At 53.6% G+C, this 16795-nt stretch overlaps 1 protein-coding gene across 2 annotated transcripts in view; it reads left to right on the forward strand.

The window, feature by feature from the left end:
- The first annotated feature begins 261 nt into the window (after window positions 1–261).
- The window catches only part of SCARA5 (scavenger receptor class A member 5), a 120548-nt gene continuing 104014 nt past the window's right edge, over window positions 262–16795 (forward strand). For both annotated transcript variants that reach the window (XM_036074077.2, XM_036074079.2), the window contains exons 1-2: window positions 262–624; window positions 4739–4856. In XM_036074077.2, the coding sequence (XP_035929970.2) occupies window positions 4745–4856 (112 nt within the window). In that variant the 5' untranslated portion in view covers window positions 262–624; window positions 4739–4744. The remainder of the gene's footprint in view (window positions 625–4738; window positions 4857–16795) is intronic.

A 16795-nucleotide genomic window follows, 5' to 3' on the forward strand; every position in this document is an offset into this window, starting at 1 on the left:
TAAGACTGGTTTCTTGTGTGGCTCCTGAGCCAGGTCCAGCTGCCATTCTTGTAGAAGCTTTCCAAAAATTTCTTTTGCGTGGGGTTTTAGGTGAGGTGTGTGGAGTCCCAAGAGGAGGCTGACTTCACGGCTCTGGGAGAACCGGGGGGGCTGTAATGCTGAGATCGGCCACTAGAGGGAGGATGTGTTCCAGACCCCAAGGGAGCTTCGGCGATCGCTCCAAGAACTTTGCATTTATAAAGACCGCCAGAGTAGCTGCAGTTCACATCTCAGTATCTAGCAGAGCCGCTGGTGCCTCCACAGAACATCTCCCGAGCGCTGCCTGTGGCTGACTGAGGCGAGGCACCAGCACGGGGACTCCGCAGCCACAGGCCTGAGTCAGGCCCAAGGTTGAATCTTGCCTCCTGCGCTGACCCTCCTGGAGGAGTGACCCCTGAGACAAGTCACTGAGCACTGGGGCAGCCTCTTTCTATGACTCCGTCTGGCTTTGGCTGGCTGTGGGGACAAGCTGTGCGGGGCTGCCTGGGTCTCAGTGCGGTGACAGCGGCCAGCTCTTCGGTCACCATGGCGAAGGCCGGGAACTGAGGAGACCCGCGCTTCTGCAGCCTCGGCGGGGGCGCTCAGGTGAGTCTTGGCACTAACTCTGTCCTAGCACCTGCGCACAGTGTCCCGGAGGCAGCCGCCCCCCGCTGTGGGGGACCCGGATGTGGCCGGCGGAGCAGGGCGCTGCGGGTGGGCATCTCGGGCTGCGGAGCCTGGGCGCGCAGCGCCAGGTGGGAAGGTTCCAGCTGTGGGCCAGTGGGGATCCACTCTGCCTGGCTCGTGTCACAGCTCGGGAGCCGATGCCAGCAGCCGATGGTGCAGGTGACTGTCCCTCTGCATGTGTGAAGTGTGTGGACAGTCGAGCATGCCACTGGTGGGACGTGTGAAGGGACAGCTTAACATCTGCACCTTTCCAGCTTTGGGTTTTGATTTAGGTTAACCGTTAGCGGAGAGGGCCCCCTGATTTTTACTTGGTTTCCATGAGTTTAAAGCTATGCGATTCAAAGAGAAGATGGGAGCCCTGCAGAATTAGATGCTGGAACCCAGACACACTGTGTCTGCAGCAACAGGTGAGGCTCATGCTACCTTCAGCAGGAAGATCGATCCAGTCCTTCTGCTGCCCACAGAGTGACTTGTGAGTAAGGGTCCAGATTTCGCTCTGCTCTGTATTCACGATTGCTTTTTGCAAAGGGAACCCCGAAGAGCATTGTTTCTGGGCCTGACTGGCAGGAGGGAAGCCTCAGGAACCTGGAGACGGCGCCCCTCCCCTAACTGCTTGGCAGGATCAGAAGATGCCGGGGTTGGGGGGTTTTTCTCTCCGGACTCCCAGCACTAACTCGCTGTGTACCTTTGCTCATAAAGCCCTTCCCTGTGCACTATTCCACCAGAGGCTACCCATAACTGAGTGGTTGGCAGATGCGCTTCTCCCCTTCATAGAGGTGATGAACAAGCTCAGCGGATTGGGCCAGGTCTCGAGTAGTAGGAAGTGGCTCCAGGACAGGACCCGTGTCCTCTGAGCTCCCCCCCCCCCCCATAGGCCTATGTGGAACTGCCTGGGGTGGAGCTATGGATATCTGAGTGCTTCAGCTCTAAAATGTGGCATCAAAACATCCCTAAGAGGCCAGTAAGATGTCCCGTCCCTAGGGGAGCAAGGCCCCATTCTTTGACTTGAAACAAAAGTCCAAGCTCCTCGAGCTTTCTCCGTATGTCACTTTGGCATCCACACCCTGCTCATGTTTCTGTGGTCCTGGTCCCCTCCCTTCCAGCTCTCAGATCCTCTCCTTGGCCCCAGGGCCCCACTGACCCTCCTCACTGCCTGGTTTGGGACCCTAAATCCCTGAGAGGGACTGATACATGCTTTCTGGACGAAGCAGCCTTGTGGCTGGGTCAGTGCCCTGGGTGGGACGCCTTTCCCTGGTGCCTTACCCTTGCCTGATATCATTGGCTCTTGCCTCTTGGGGCCTAGATTGGCTTATCTTTAAAGTGGGAACAACACACTGATGCTACCTGCCCCCTCACAGTGGTCCTGAGAGGGCAGAGAGATCCTGGATGAAAATGGGGCGTGTGCACGCGCAAGAGGTGCAGATCATCTCTATTATCACCACGCTTGGCAGTGAGTTTGCACCTTGCTTGAGAGCACAAACTTGGCCCCAACGGCTGTAAGACCAATGATCGAAGCGTTCAAATTCCTGTCCCTCATTTCCCAAGAAAGAAAAACAGCTCGAAATAAAACCTGGGGCAGACAGAACATTCTTAGGTTTCCTTCCCAAGTAACAAACATTAGCAGAGCTGGCTGAGCACTTCCAATCTCATCTCACTCACATCTGGCCTCTGCTCCGCCCTGGCCTCTCTTCTCAACAGCCTCCCCAGGCTGCTCCACCAGCCCCGGGGTGGGGAGGGGGTAGAAGAGGGGCCGCCTTACAGACACATTCCAGATAACAAGCCATGCATTCCAGCTCTGATCCAGGAGCTGATCAGCAGAGGGGACGGTGGAAGTGAAGATGGGGCTAACCTGGCCCCAGCTCATCTCCACACCCCCACCGCCAGCATGGAAGCACCCCATCGAGCCCTGCCCAGAGGCCTGTGTGACCTCTGGGAAACAGCGCCTGTTGCCTTTGGCAGAGACAGGATTATCGCTTGCAGAAGAGACACTGGCCTCCTGCTTTGCAGCTCCCCAGGATGGAGGCCAGAGGGAGGGGTGCTGCACTTAGTGCTTGTGAAACAAGGGAGGGTACCCTGCAGCTTAGCAGCAGTGGAATCGCTCAGGGGGCCCCACCTAGAAGCTCATAGTGGGTGGAGGACTTGGATGGAGCATGGGTGTTGGGAGGTTAGCAAACCGGACATAACGGCAGCAGAGAAGCTGGGTGGGAGAGGTTTGGGGGCTCCAGGGAAGCCCTGGGGCAGGGAGGGGAGATCCTGGCAGGGCTGTGGGCTTCCCCTGGCCCCCCTCTCCTGCAGGCTGGAAGAAAGGCCCGCAGAAGCTGTGAACACCCTGCCCGTGCGTTCCTGCATGCATGTGTGCGTGTGCGCATGTGCGCACCTGTGTGCAGGGCGCGCGGCATCTCGTTACTTGAAGCAGAAGCCCCTGCCCGTCCTTCCTGGGCCATCAAAAGGACAGTTGTATGGCAACTAGCCACTTCCGACCTCTTCTCAGCCCTGATGTCAGAGGTCTCTGGAGACTAACATCAAGCCATGAAAATAAGGGGTTTAGGTTCTGCTCTGCCTGCCAGAGTGGTTCAGCCAGGCTCCTCCTTCATTATCCCTATTTCCTGACACGATGCCGAGGCCCCCGTGGCCACTGCCTCCGAAGAGGAACTGATTGGCTGCTCCCTTCAGGCATTGTGCCCCCCATCCCACCCCATGCCACCTGCCAGGCCCCTGTCATCCCCTCCCAGGTGGTAGACCCCTGGATCGGCTCTCTGGGTCTCAGAGTTGAGTTTGCTCCACACCGGGCCTGGGACCCAGCCATCCTCCCAGGGGCTTTTATCTTCCAGAGAATTTGCTCTTTAAAAGTGGATTTCTGGTTCAATATCCAGATCGTCCAAGAGCATCAGGACCAAAGGTCAAGCTAAATTTATGGCTGGAACGGAGCTGAAATTAGAAAGTAATTTGTCAAATCACCGAGCATATATGTAAGAAAGAGAATAGCAAGTGTGTTATGTAAATAAACACTTTGTAATTTGGCTCACAAAGTAGGTTTTCCTTATTACACAAAGAATGCAAACACGTTGTAGAAAACCCAGAATATCCAGCAAACAAAAATAAGCACAAAATCCCCACAATCCCCACCAGAGTCTTCTGATAAAGAGCAACCCGGAACATCTCCAAATACAATCTTTCTTGTCACGTCCTCAGGACACGTGTACATATTACAAAATGGGATGGCGTTGTATGCACTTATGGAAATGGTGCTGGTTTACTTCAAATAGCATGCCATTTTCCCAAGTGAATGGGTACATTCCCGGAACACCATGGCGTAGACCCAGAGCCCCAGCCATCCGGCTTCAGGAGGCCATGCAGACACTGGCCCGTCCCCCGGTCTCTGGCTGCCCAGGTCTTAGTGTCCGGGGGACTCCACCAAGGCCGCCTGCTCCTTTGGCTTGGCTGGGCGATGAATCCCTGCCACGGTCCCACTGCACCCAGCTCCTTTGGAACATGTCAGCACATTTCCAACACAGAGTGGGAGCCCAAGGCTCTCTAATATTAGTGTCCAAAGCTCCAGAGGCTGGGAAATCATTCCATGGGGGTCAGGAGGGTCAGCTCCTCCAGGCCTCACCAAGCATGGCCTTTAGGGCCCCTCTGCCTCAGGTTCTGGCCCCAGCCAAGGGCTGTTGAGACGAATGGATGGATCCCATGATCAGAAAGGTCCAAAGGGCCTCGGCCTTCCGAAGCACCAAGGAAGTTGGGCGGGGACTTGGGAGACCTAGTGGGTGGCACCTGTCGATGAGAGGCTTCGGGTGTTCAGGCTCAGGGAGAAGCAGGCTTCCCGCGGAGCAGGGAGCCCGATGTGGGGCTCGATCCCAGGACCCTGGGATCATCACCTGAGCCGAAGGCAGATGCTTAACGACTGAGCCACCCACACACCCCTCTGCACATTCATTTCTGTGTCCGCCTATAGTTTATTCTCTCTCTCTCTCTCCCCTGCCTCCTTCCTCCCTCTCCTCTCCCCTCACTATTCTTCCTGCTGCTGCTGCAGGTCAGAATGGAGAACAAAGCCATGTACCTGCACACCGTGAGCGACCGGGACACCAGCTCCATCTTTGAGGAGCCCTTTGATGGCAGGAGCCTGTCCAAGCTGAACCTATGTGAGGATGGTGAGTGCCTCTGGCTTCGTCTTCCACTACAAGGCCGGCCCCGCCTCCCTACCCGACCTTGGCATTGCCCCTGGGCTGTCGTGACCGCCCGTCTAATACTTCCTATGTGGAATTTCAGGCTTTGAAAGGTCTTTTAATTCCTGCGTCTCTACAAATCTGTGTGACCTGCAAGATGTGTGTCCATTTCACAGATGAGCTGGTGGAGCTGGTGATTAAGGATCATACAGCCCGTCAGTCACAGAGGCGTTCCAGCACTGAGTCTCCTGACTCCTAGGGCAGGCTTTTTGCTCTTTGCCTTCCTCTCCTCCGGGTGGGTCAGGCTGGGGCCAGGCAAAGGCATCTGAGCTAGTGAGTCCAGACCTGCTCAGGCGAGGAGCCCCCCCAGTCCATTTCCCAAAGCATTTGTGAGGAGAGAACATACCTCGTCAAGGTGCTCATCCTCCCCCTGGGTCTGAGGCCCCAGATCACGCCCACAGGAAGGAGTTCCGCATCCCGGGGACCCACTGCATCTTTGGGAACTGGTTATTTGCTAAAACTGGAAATTCAACGGATGCTTCTTCCGAAGGAGCCCAAAGCACCTTGCCAACAGACTGTATCCTGTGTAGCCAGAGCTTGACACTTAGTAGGTGCTTAATAAATGCTTGCTACAAGAATGAACACACTCCTCTTTGCAGGGAGCACAGGGGAGGAGAGCATTGTCCCCACTTCAAAGCTGAATAGAATGAAGTTTACAGAAGAGTCTCATAAAGACTTATGGCCAGTTAGGTAGAGACAGGCTGTCAGAGTTCTCCAGAGAAATGGAACCAAGGGGATATATATGTATATAAAAAGTCTTATTATGAGGAATTGGCTTACGTGATTATGGAAGCTGAGGAGTCTCACGATCTCCAACTTCAGGCTGGAGACCCAGGGAAGTGGGTAGTATAATTCGATCTGAGTCAGAAGGCTTGAGAACCAGGGGAGCCAATGGTGTAAACTGCAGTTGAGGGCTGGAGAAGATGACATGCTGTGTCCCAACTCCGCGGGCAGGCAGGAGGAAAAAGCAAATTCTTCTGCCTTTTGCTCTATTCAGGCCCTCAACTGATTGGATGAGGCCCACTCCCACTGGGGAGGGCAATCTGCTCTACTGAGCCCACCAATTCAAATGCTGGTCTCATCTGGAAACACCCATAAACGCTGTTTCACCTGGCACCCATGACCGGTCAAGTTGACAGAAATTAACCACTTGGCAGGCCTTTCTCAAGGCTCTTTCAAGCACCATATTTTCTCTCCACTCTGCTAGCTGCCTTTGTCTCAAAATTACTCAAAGAGAGAAATGCCTCCCCATCCTGCTCTAACTGTGTCTCTCCTCCCACAAGGTGCTGAGTGCTGGAAGGGAAGTTGGGTAGCTCAGAGATGGAGGGATTCGGGACAGTCTCAGCAGGAAGAGGAGACAAGCTTTGGGCTCCTGACCGATAAGCCCCCATACCCTGCCCTAGTAAACTGCCCACCATTGTAGCTCTTCCTCTGAATTCCATTCAACAAACATATTTTGAGGATCTACCATGTGTCAAGCTAAGGGTGGGGTGCAAAGGAAGCTCCAAAGAGAAATTGAACCATCCTTACCCTCAAAGGGCTATGATCTCAGTGGAAGGGACTGGCCTGGGGACAATTACCCATAACATAAAGTAGGCAAAAATACATGTCAGCATGGTAGTCCCCCCTTACCTGTGGTTTTACTTTCCACGGTCTGTTCTCCACACCGAACTGTGGTCTGGAAGCAGATGATCCTCCTTCTGACCTGTTATCAGAAGGCCTTGTGTCATTCACCTCACTTCATCTCATCACATAGCCATTTTATCCTCACGTCACAAGAAGATGGATGAGTGCAGTGTAATAAGATATTTTGAGAGAGAGAGAGAGAGAGAGAGACCACATTCACATAACTTTTATTACAGTATATTGTTATGAATGTTCTCTTTATTACTCATTATTGTTGTTAATCTCCTGCTGTGCCTGATCTATAAATTAAGCTTTACCACAGTGTGTATATATAGGGAAAAAAACATAGTACACATAGGGTGTGGTACTCTCCGTGGTTTCGGGCGTCCACTGGGGGTCTTGGGAGTATCCCCCATGGATAAGGCGGGGCTACTGTACTGAAGTTAGGAGAAGCCTTTCCAGAAAAGGCTTTAAAGACTGAACACAATTTTGGAAGGGGAGAGGAGGGTGGGGAAAGGGGTCACCAGCTGTGTCAGCACCAAGCCGGGCCAGTGTTTCTGTCAGGTTACTGCCGCCCGGGACGCCTGGGTCACTGGCCAGGGCTCAGTACTCCCACGTCAGCAGAGGCCACGCTGGTTTTCACGCCCTTGATCTCACCTTCTCCCTACCAGCCCCTCAGGAAAGAGGACTGGCTTGGCAAGAAAGAACTGAGGTGCAGCATGGTGGGGGAGCCTGGAGAACCACCAGGGCCAGCCTGGGGTGCCAGTCGGGGCAGGGCAGGGACCCCAGGGCCGGGAGAGGCCAAGGGTGTGAAGTGTCACCAGGCCTCATACCCCTTACATCATCATGCTGTCTCTTTTTCTGCACCCCTGATTTAAAAAGACCATTTGGACCAGAAGCACTGAAAATAACAGTAGTCTCAGCCACTGTACCTTCCAGGCCTCCGGCAGGGAGGAGATCCAATCAGAGGACAATTTTAGAGCCCTGCCAGTAGGAGTCCTCAGGGGTTCCCCGAGGCCCGGCACCCCTGCAGTGTGGACACAAGTTGGAAGATGTGAGGTGGAGGCTCTCAGCCCTCCAGGGCCGTGTGACCTGACTGGGTCACATCCCTCTCTGGGCCTCCATGTCTGCCAAATGGGGGCAGGGCAGAGGGGAGGTCTCTGTGAGGTTCTGTCCAGTTCTAGAATTCTGTGCATCAAAACAGACCTGGTCATTGCATTCAGGGTGTGGTCCTTTGAAAACCTGAGTTGGAACATGATGCTGTCCTGAGAAAGCCCACAAAGCATCCCGCCTAATGAGAGTAATAACCCAGGTGCTGACAGTAGCCAAGGAGGCTGCTGACATTCACCTTGACCCTGCTGGCATACTCACCGGGGGCCTCTGCCCCCCAGAAGGTTGCTCTTTCACCTCCTTCAAGTCTTTGCTTAAATATCACCTTCCCCATTAGGCTTCCTGTCCCCTTGCACTCCCCGCCCCTTTCCTTGCTTCTCTTTTTCCTTTATCCCATAGTCCTATTCCCCCCTAACACACTATGTAATTCTTATTTATTATGCTTATATTTACTGTCTGTTCCTTGAGGGAAGAATATAGGCTTGACAAAGGCGGGTATCTCTGTTTTGTTCACTGATGTCTCTTAAGCCTGGCACATGGTAGGTGCTCACTCATTACTTATTGGATGAATGAATGAATGAATGAATGGACATTGGGTTCTTGGAATCTAAAGGTGGCAAAACAAATACATCCTAAGCCTGATCTCTAAATTGTCTGGTCTCCCCCACTCTTCAGTGATCTGGCCTCCAGGCATTGGTTGGGGGGGGGGGGTTGGCGTGAGGAATCCGGAGAGACCAGAGTGTTGAGATGAAATCAGCCACCTAAGCTCATGGGTTTCTGGTTTGACTTTTCCCCCCTTCCCTTTCACTTCTAAGAGGAAACCAGTGAGCTCTTACTTGAGGAAATTCAAGCCAGATTGGGTCTGTTTCCCCAGGATTTTGTTCTTTGATCCTCATCTCTGGAGAGTGTACCTGGAGAGGGAGAGGAAGGGCTGTGGGGGGAGAGGGAGGCTGATGGGAAAGCAGAGGGTGGACAGAGATGGGGAAAGGGAGGGAGGCCCGAGCCGCCTCATGGGCCCTGAGTAGATTAAATGGTAACGTCTGGTAGGCCTTGCAGCGGCTCCGAGTCCCTTCCAGGATTTTCCCCTTAAAGGAAAGGAGATGGGGGGGAGAGGTGGTGTCTCCAATTGGCCCTGGGGTTATTAGGATCTGGGGAAGCAAAGTTGCAAAAATGCAGCACAGATATTAAAGTGTGACTCAGACTTGAATGCAGGTGGGACTTTAAAGACATGAGGACGGAGGTGATGCATTGAGAATCCCCCTCCCCTCCTCTCCCTCCCCCTCCCCCCCTCCTTTCCTAACTTGTCTTCTCTTTCCCTCCTACCCTGTCTTTATCTCTCCCCTTCTTTTTCCGGTAGCAGGTGAGGGGGAGGGGGAGGGGCTGTTACCTGCCTTGGTTCCTCTGTCCCCTCCATAAGAGGCCATCTCACCCAGCTCCTGCATGGTGCATCCCCACATCCTGCAGGGCGCTGGCCCACAGCCCCTGCTCCCGGACGTCTTGGGACCTCCCCGCCCCCGGCCCCCCCCCCACCCGCACCCCTTGGTGGGCTGTGTCTCAGGACCCTGCCTCCTCCCTTGGGTCTGAGCTGTCAGCATCCCCATGGGAGCCCCCTGTTGATGGGCAGGCCCCAAGGGCAGGGCGGCCTCCCCTCTGTGCCACCAGGGGGAATAGCTTCCATTCCAACTGTCTTGCTGGAATTGCATGGAAGGGCTGATGGCAGAAGGCGACCTCCAAGGTCCCCGAGCCCAGCCTCCTATGACCTCCTCGACCACTTCTACCTCTCTTTGAACAGAAACCCAAATGGGGGCCAGCTGGACCCGCTTGCCCCTCTCCCCCACTTCCCTCCCTCTTCCCCTCTGCTCTCACCTTCCCCCGTGTGGCCTTTCTTTTCCTGCCTGCGTAGCTGTAGGCCTCTTGGGTCTAACGCCAGGAGGCGGAGAAGGCGGAGAAGGCGGAGGGCGGGGTGTGGGTGGTGTTTGGCTGGGCCTGGCTCCTCCACGGTCCTTCCTGAGGGCCAGAGAGAGGTGTTAGTGTCAGAAAAATATTGTAGTCATGCTCACCCCGCGGCCTCAGACACTCCAGCACGCTCACGGCGTCATCCGGCGGCCGCAAATGGGAGGCTCGCGGAGGTAATGAGTTACACATGCTCCGGGCCGCGCCCCGCGCCTGCAGCCAGGCTGCTTGCTGAGTGTAGGGCCCGAGGCCCCCGCTCCGGCGTTCCTTCCCCATAAAATTCAATTATTCTCCTCGGGGAACCCCCTCATCTGCCTTCTCATCAATCAGATTGCCCTGGTTCATCTGGGCGCAGCTCAGGGCTGCCGGGCAGCCGCCCAAGGTCAGGGGTGGGTTTCCTGGGCGGGTCTGGCTGGGGCCTCTTTGCGGAGGGTCACAGCCCTCTACAGGTTGGAGAATCAGGCACTGGAGCGGGAGGAGAGCCGAGGTGTTAAGGGGTGCGGCACCGTGGTGCTCTCGGGGGTGTGTCCAAGAGCACAGAGCAAAGCGCTGCTCCATCCATCTGTGGTCGTGGTCACCGGGTGGCCAGGCTGGGTCCTGGGTCTCTCTTGCCCAATGGGCTGCCCCTCTGTAAGATGGGGAACAGCCTGGGGAGGTGACAAGAGCCTGGACATTGAAGTTTGGCTGGTCTGGGCTCGGTGCAAGGGTGTCTTGTGTTTGCCCCCCCTCCCCCATTCCCACAGGCTACCATTCACCCCACTCTCTGCCTCGCTGGGTTGGCCATTGGGGAGCGGCCCTGACAGGAGGTAGAAGTATGGAAGACAGGGAGGGTCGAATATTTATTCTCCCACGTCCTGCCTTAAGGGGTCATCTTGGGCTGCCTGTGTCCCTCCACCCAAGGTCACAGCCCCTTATAAGCCATCCTCTCCACATGGTTTTTTCCTTCCAGGTTCCAGCAACTGTTCCCCTCCTTAACCCTGGGGGCTGGGGTGGTCACATCCAGATGGCACCACTCTAGCCTTGGTGGGCATTTCACACCCTGGCCACACTTTGCCCATATTCCTTGATTAAATCCTGTAAAGTGTCTTATTTTGACTGGCCCATCTGTTTCCCTGGGGCCTTGACTTTCTAATCCTCAGTGTCCCCATCTACAAAATGGGAATAATGTTACCTTACAAGAGCCATGGGAGAATCAGGTGACATAACCAACGTAAAGCACCTTGTGCACAGTAGACTCTAGATACACATTTCACTTCCCTGCCCTTTGGGGAGTCCCTTGTAAATCCTGGGGAAGTGAGGAAGAAGGAGAGCAAAAGAGGAGGAGGTCAGGAGCAACTGCGGTCCCCCCAGGGTCTCCCAGGAAACACCCGCATCACTTCTCAGGGTATCTTAAGGCTGGTTCTTACCTTCTGCTAAAGAAAGCAGAGTTTTGGTTAGGGGGCTCCCTTGTGAAGCCTAGATTTTCGGGGAAATCAAACAAAGTCTTTTAGTCCTTGTCCCCAGATAGTAGAATCTGTAAGAAATGTTCTAGATCCCGAGGGCTGCTTGTTCTGGGGCATGTGTGAGTCTGTCCATTCCCTACCCTGATCAGAAGCAGGAGGCTCCGAAGGGCCTTCCTGAGGTTTGCCACCAGAAGAATCAAGGGATGAGTTTCATTGTCCCTGGGTGGAGGCTGGTGTCTTGTGGAGGGAAGAGTGAGAGGAGCCCAGAGGCCCCAAGGGCTCCTTCCGACATAAGGGGGCACAAAAGGAGCTTCTGCTCCTTCCTTCATCCAAGCCCCCAGCCCCTTAACCACGGCATGTTTCATGTGGCATTACTCTAGGGAGTGAGGGCAGTGAGGATGGCTCTGAGGGGAATGGCGCTGACCTGTCCCCTGGCCTGGCACACTCTGGAGTGGGGGTGCTGGGAGGAGGTCTGTGGGGTCAGCAGCACCACACGTGGGAAGGGAGCTGCAGGACATGCCCTGAGTGGAGGGGCGCTGAGTCAGGGCATGGCTGTTCCTCATCACATCACCCACTTCTCCCCACCCAGGGACCCTGCTCAGGTGGTTCTTGGCCTTCATTCCCTTGCTCATTCATTCATTCATTCACTCATTTTTTCATCCTCATCTTTCAATAAGAAAGGTGATTTGCAGGCCCCCTACAGGGACTTTGCACTAGCTATGTGCAGGGAGAGGTGCCAGGAGGCATGAGACATGGCCCTGCCCTCTGTCATTTCACTGTCACTGTGGTTAGCCTGTCCCCTGCTCTCCCCACGGTAGACCAGCACAACATCGATCCACATGCAAAGTTTACTTACCTAGAGGTGATCTGGTGGGAAAGACACTCAGGGTTTGGACCACACGGTTGGTGCAGAGCACATATAGCCTTGCTCGCCCCAGGTACCTAATCCAAACTTAACATCCTTAATGGTCTTGTCTTCTCCATTGCGGGGCTGGCATTGCATGGTGGTGAAACCATGCACTGGAGCCAGACAGGCTGGATTCCAACTCCAGCGCTGCTGCGTGCTGGCTGGGAAGCCCCGAACCCCTCCTTAGCCTCAGCTTCCCCTCCTCTAGACAATGAGCTAATAGCCCCCGACTCAGGGTTATTGTAAGGGTTGCCTGAGTTATTCCACATCAAGTCCTTTTAACAGTGCCCGATATATACCGAGCACTCCATCCATGTTTGATCTTAGGAGAAGTTTGGTTGCATCCCTCTGTTTGTCTGCTTCCACCCTGGGGCCTGCCCAAGGCACCCTGCTTCCTCCACATTCTCTGTTCTCAGTCTCTAGGACGGTGAGCTTCATTCCCACCTCGTTCCCAAGTTTATCTGGTGTTGATTCCTGGTGTCAGACAATAAACAGCATGATTGCTGCCCCCTGAGTCTAGAAGCCCCGGCTTCTCTCTGTCTCTTTCCCAGGCCTTTGGCCTGGCCTTCTTGGTCCTTGTCAGCCCCTCCATTCACACTGTGCTGCAGCTGTGTGCCCTTGAGTCCCTCTGGACCATAAGCCCCTCGAGTGCAGATGCTGTCTGCCTTAAATTCATCTTAATATTCCCAACACCTAGCACTGTGTCTTCCGTATGGCAGGTACCATTGCTTGTTGAATGAGTGCAACATACTCTTGTTCACCAAATCCATAAGTACCAGGTGAAGGAATGCTTAAAGAGGTGAGTTTAAGGGGAACCTGGGTGGCTCAGTCGTTAAGCGTCTGCCTTCGGCTCAGGTCATGATCCCAGAGTCCTGGGATCGAGCCCCGCATCAGGCTCCCTGCTCCGCGGGAAGCCTGCTTCTCCCTCTCCCACTCCCCCTGCTTGTGTTCCCTCTCTGGCTGTCTTTCTAAAAAAAAAGAGGTGAGTTTAAGACAAAAGCAACAGTGACTTCTTTCATCCTAAGATGGCAGGTTTTATGGTGCTGCTGGTGCATGCAGAAATAAAAGGTCATGGTTCCTGCCCTCAAGGGACTTAAAGTCCCCTGAAGACACAGACAGGTAGACCAGTCCTGCGTTATAATTTGATTCATGCTCGAATGGAATTGGGTGCAAAGTATAGATAGAGGAGAGAAGGAGCCCTAAGTCTGCCTTGGGGAGGAAGGAAGGCGTCCTGCAGGACTAGCCGCGAGAGTGAACTATGGAAGGGCAGATAGCAGTGTGCCTGCTAGAAAGGGCACAGAAGGCTTTCCCAGTCAAGGGAGGTAGCCCAGAGCTCGGGCTGTGGAGGGACAGTGGGAGGAGGCCCTGAACGTTCACTTTTTGAGCTCTGCTAGGCCAGGCACTGCTCTAAGCGTTTGACAAGTGTGAGCTCATCTGATCCTTACATCAACCAGTGAAATGAGTCCTGTTATTAGAGCCAAGTGATATCTGAGGAAACCAAGGCTCAGAGACCTGGTAACGCCTGAGCTCACAGTTAGGAGGGAACGGTGTCTTTGTTCAGTGGGGCTGCTATGGCAATACCACAGACTGGGTGGCCTATAAACGACAGACATTTGTTTCTCACAGTTCTGGAGGTGAGAGGTCCAAGTTCAAGGCAGATTCCGTGTCTGGTGAAGACCCTCTTAGCTGGCCTCTTCATAGATGGCCATCCTCTATTGTCCTAACATAGTGGAAGGGGAGAGGGAGCTATCTGTGCTCTCTTCTATGAGAGCACGGATCCCATTCGTGACTCTACCCTCATGACCTGATCACCTCCCACAGGCCTTACCTCCAATTATCATCACGTTGGCTGCGACATATTAATTTGGGGGGGATACAGACATTCAATATGTAGTGATTGGAGTCAGGATTAACTGACTCTACAGCCCACATTCTTAATTATATTGAAGCTAAAGCCAAGTCATGGGAGGTCTTCTGTAACATCCATAGGAATTTGGGTCTCCGGAGGCAATAGGAAGCCAGCAAAGGGTTTCAAAGTAGTGAAAGGATAAGGTCTGATTTCCATTTTAAGACGGTCACTCTAGCTGTAGTAGGACATTCAATTTTCCAGCAACTACCTCTGCTGAGCCATTTCAGTGGAGTGGGAGAGAAGCCAGAGTGCAGTGGATTAAGTCTGTCTTGAAAGAGAGGGTGAAGACCCAATGCAGACTCTGCTTTCGAGGATGGGAGGAGGCTAAATGGAGCGGGTTCAGAACAGAACAGGAGGAGAAGAATTGGATGCAGTGGGTACCTATGATTCTTTCAAGAAGTTCTGCTGTTCAAGAGGACAGAGAAATGGAGGGGAATGGAGGTCAAGAAAGATGTTTATTTTAAGATGGAAGAAAGAGTATGGTTTATGCTGATGGAGTGATACTGTGCAGAGGGAAACACTGGCTAAGTAGACGTGCTGGAATTACGTCCTTGAGTAAGTACGAGAAGGAATCTGATGTGAGTCAGGGGTGTTGGCTCAGGCAAGAGCACAGATGGTTCGACTCCAGTGACAAAAGGGAAGGCAAAGTGCTAGGGCCTGGACCCAGGTCAGTGGTTACAGTATGGGGGGAGTTTAAGGAAAGCTCTCTTCTTTTTTTTTTTTTTAAAGATTTTATTTATTTATTTGACAGAGAGAGACACAGCAAGAGAGGGAACATAAGCAGGGGGAGTGGGATAGGGAGAAGCAGACTCCCTGCTGAGCAGGGAGCCCGATGCGGGGCTCGATCCCGGGACCCTGGGATCACGACCTGAGCCGAAGGCAGACGCTCAACTGACTGAGCCACCCAGGTGCCCCTAAGGAAAGCTCTCTTCTTATTGCTTCTGTTTTCTCAACTGGGAAAGTAAAGATGGAGGAGGAGGGATGAGACAGGTGTCCAGGGATGAGTGTGTGGTTGGCCTAGGAACAGGTAGCAAGCCTCCTGGATGGGTCTAGTGGTCATGAGCTTTAAGCCAGCCCAGCAAGCATGGTGGCATGGGTTTCCGTTTCCGGCTATGCTCAGCTATGTGGATGGAAATGCAGAGTCGCACGCAGAGTTAGCTCTAACCAGATTTAGTTTTGCCAAGTGTGAGATGCCAGAGAGGGGCAGGGGATTGAGGGTGTGTCTAGCAAGTGAGTAGCGCAAATCATGGAATGTAAATGGGACAAGGAGGGAAGGAAGGACTGAGGGGGGAGTGGAGAGATGGGGGGGTGGAGGGGTGGGGGGAGGGGGGAAGGGTCCAGGGTGCAGTCAGGAAGTACCAGAGTCAGAGTTCTTGAGGGAGCCCCCCTCAGGAAGACGGGAGAGGTGGTAATTACCTCGGACACTTGAAATGGGGATTAAGAAAGGGTTTCAATTATTGATAAAACCAATAGAAATGGAATGTGAGCCACATCTGCAATTTTAAACTTTCTAGTAGCCACACAAATAGGTGGAGACACAGATGAAACTCATTTAGGTATGGTAATATATTTTATTTGCTCTAACATATCCAAAATATTATCATTTTGATATGTAATCACTATAAAAAAATGATTGAAGTATTTCTATTTTTTTTTCCATGCTGAGCCTTCACAATCCAGTGTGTATTTTGCATTTTAAGCCCAGCTCAGTTTGGCCCACATTTCAAGTGCGTCAGGGCGGAGGTTGAAATCAAGAGAGGAAAGGAGGTCAGGAGGAGTTTGAAATGGAGACTGAGAGAGAGCGAGAGTGAGCACAGAGAGGGGAAGGGTGAGCAGATGTCCCTTAGCAACGAGAAGTGTGCAGTTGCGATGTGAGAGTCCAAGATGGGGAGGAGAGAAGAGAGAGAGAACGTTCTGGAAATAGCAGCGAGGAGCAAAGAAAAATACCTACTGCACCCTTAGTCCAGTTGTATGAGAAGGGGAGGGAGAAAGCCACACTTGGGAAGGCAAGGGAAACAGGTTTCAATGAAAACAAAAAGAAGAAAGTGGAAGAAATACTCAGAGCAGAGGTTGACAAAATTAGAGATTTTTTTTAGATGACCGGCTGGGAGGTCCAAGGGCTGCACCGTGGGAAGGTTTCAGTAACTGGGCAGGGAAATGGTCAAAGGAGGATAAACAAGGCTGTTTGGGGATTTTTGTGGGTGATGGGGAGTCCTGAGCGTTCTGGGGCTTCTGTGGGGCTGCTGGAAGCCAAGACCCAGGACTCAGTGAGACTGGTCATGCTGGTTTCAGGGCAGAAATGGATGGTGAGGCTGTGTTTGTAGGAGGGGTGTTGCCAGGAGCACACAGAGTCCTAGGGCAACCTCTCTGCCCACCAGGGTGGTGTGTGGGCAGGGGTGGGGGGGCCTTGTCCTGCAGCATCAGGAGCTCTGGAGTTCATTTTGGCTCTTATGGAGGCAAGGAAGTCAGGGGAGGCCAGGGGACGTGGCGGGGCCTGTAGCAGGATGGTGAGAAGTGATCATAACAGAGTGATCATATGGGGTCTCCCCTTGGGTGGGCACGTGGTACAGGCAGGCACTTGTGCTCGGGGCCTCAGTATATGTCTCCATTCAGCTTCAGTATATATTATTATCCCCAGTTTGTGGATGAGAAGGTGAAGTCTTTGGTGAGGTCAGTTGCCCAAGGTCACCCAGCCAGTCAGAGGCGGGCCCTCGATTGAAATAGGCCAGGTTGTCTGGTCCTTAAACCCCACCCCTCTGCGCAGCTCAACCCGTTCCCTCCCGCGCCAGGCCTTGGGGCCCCTGTAAGATCAAGAGCCGTGCTGGTGGCAGCGAGGGCTAGGAGTGTGGTTTCTTGGAGTTTAAGGTTTCAGAGGTGGAGACATTCTGGGTGATGACAAAGCCAGGGTGGGGCTGTG

Source organism: Halichoerus grypus, chromosome 3 (genome assembly GCF_964656455.1).
Source record: "Halichoerus grypus chromosome 3, mHalGry1.hap1.1, whole genome shotgun sequence".
In the NCBI taxonomy this organism is placed as follows: Eukaryota; Metazoa; Chordata; class Mammalia; order Carnivora; family Phocidae; genus Halichoerus; species Halichoerus grypus.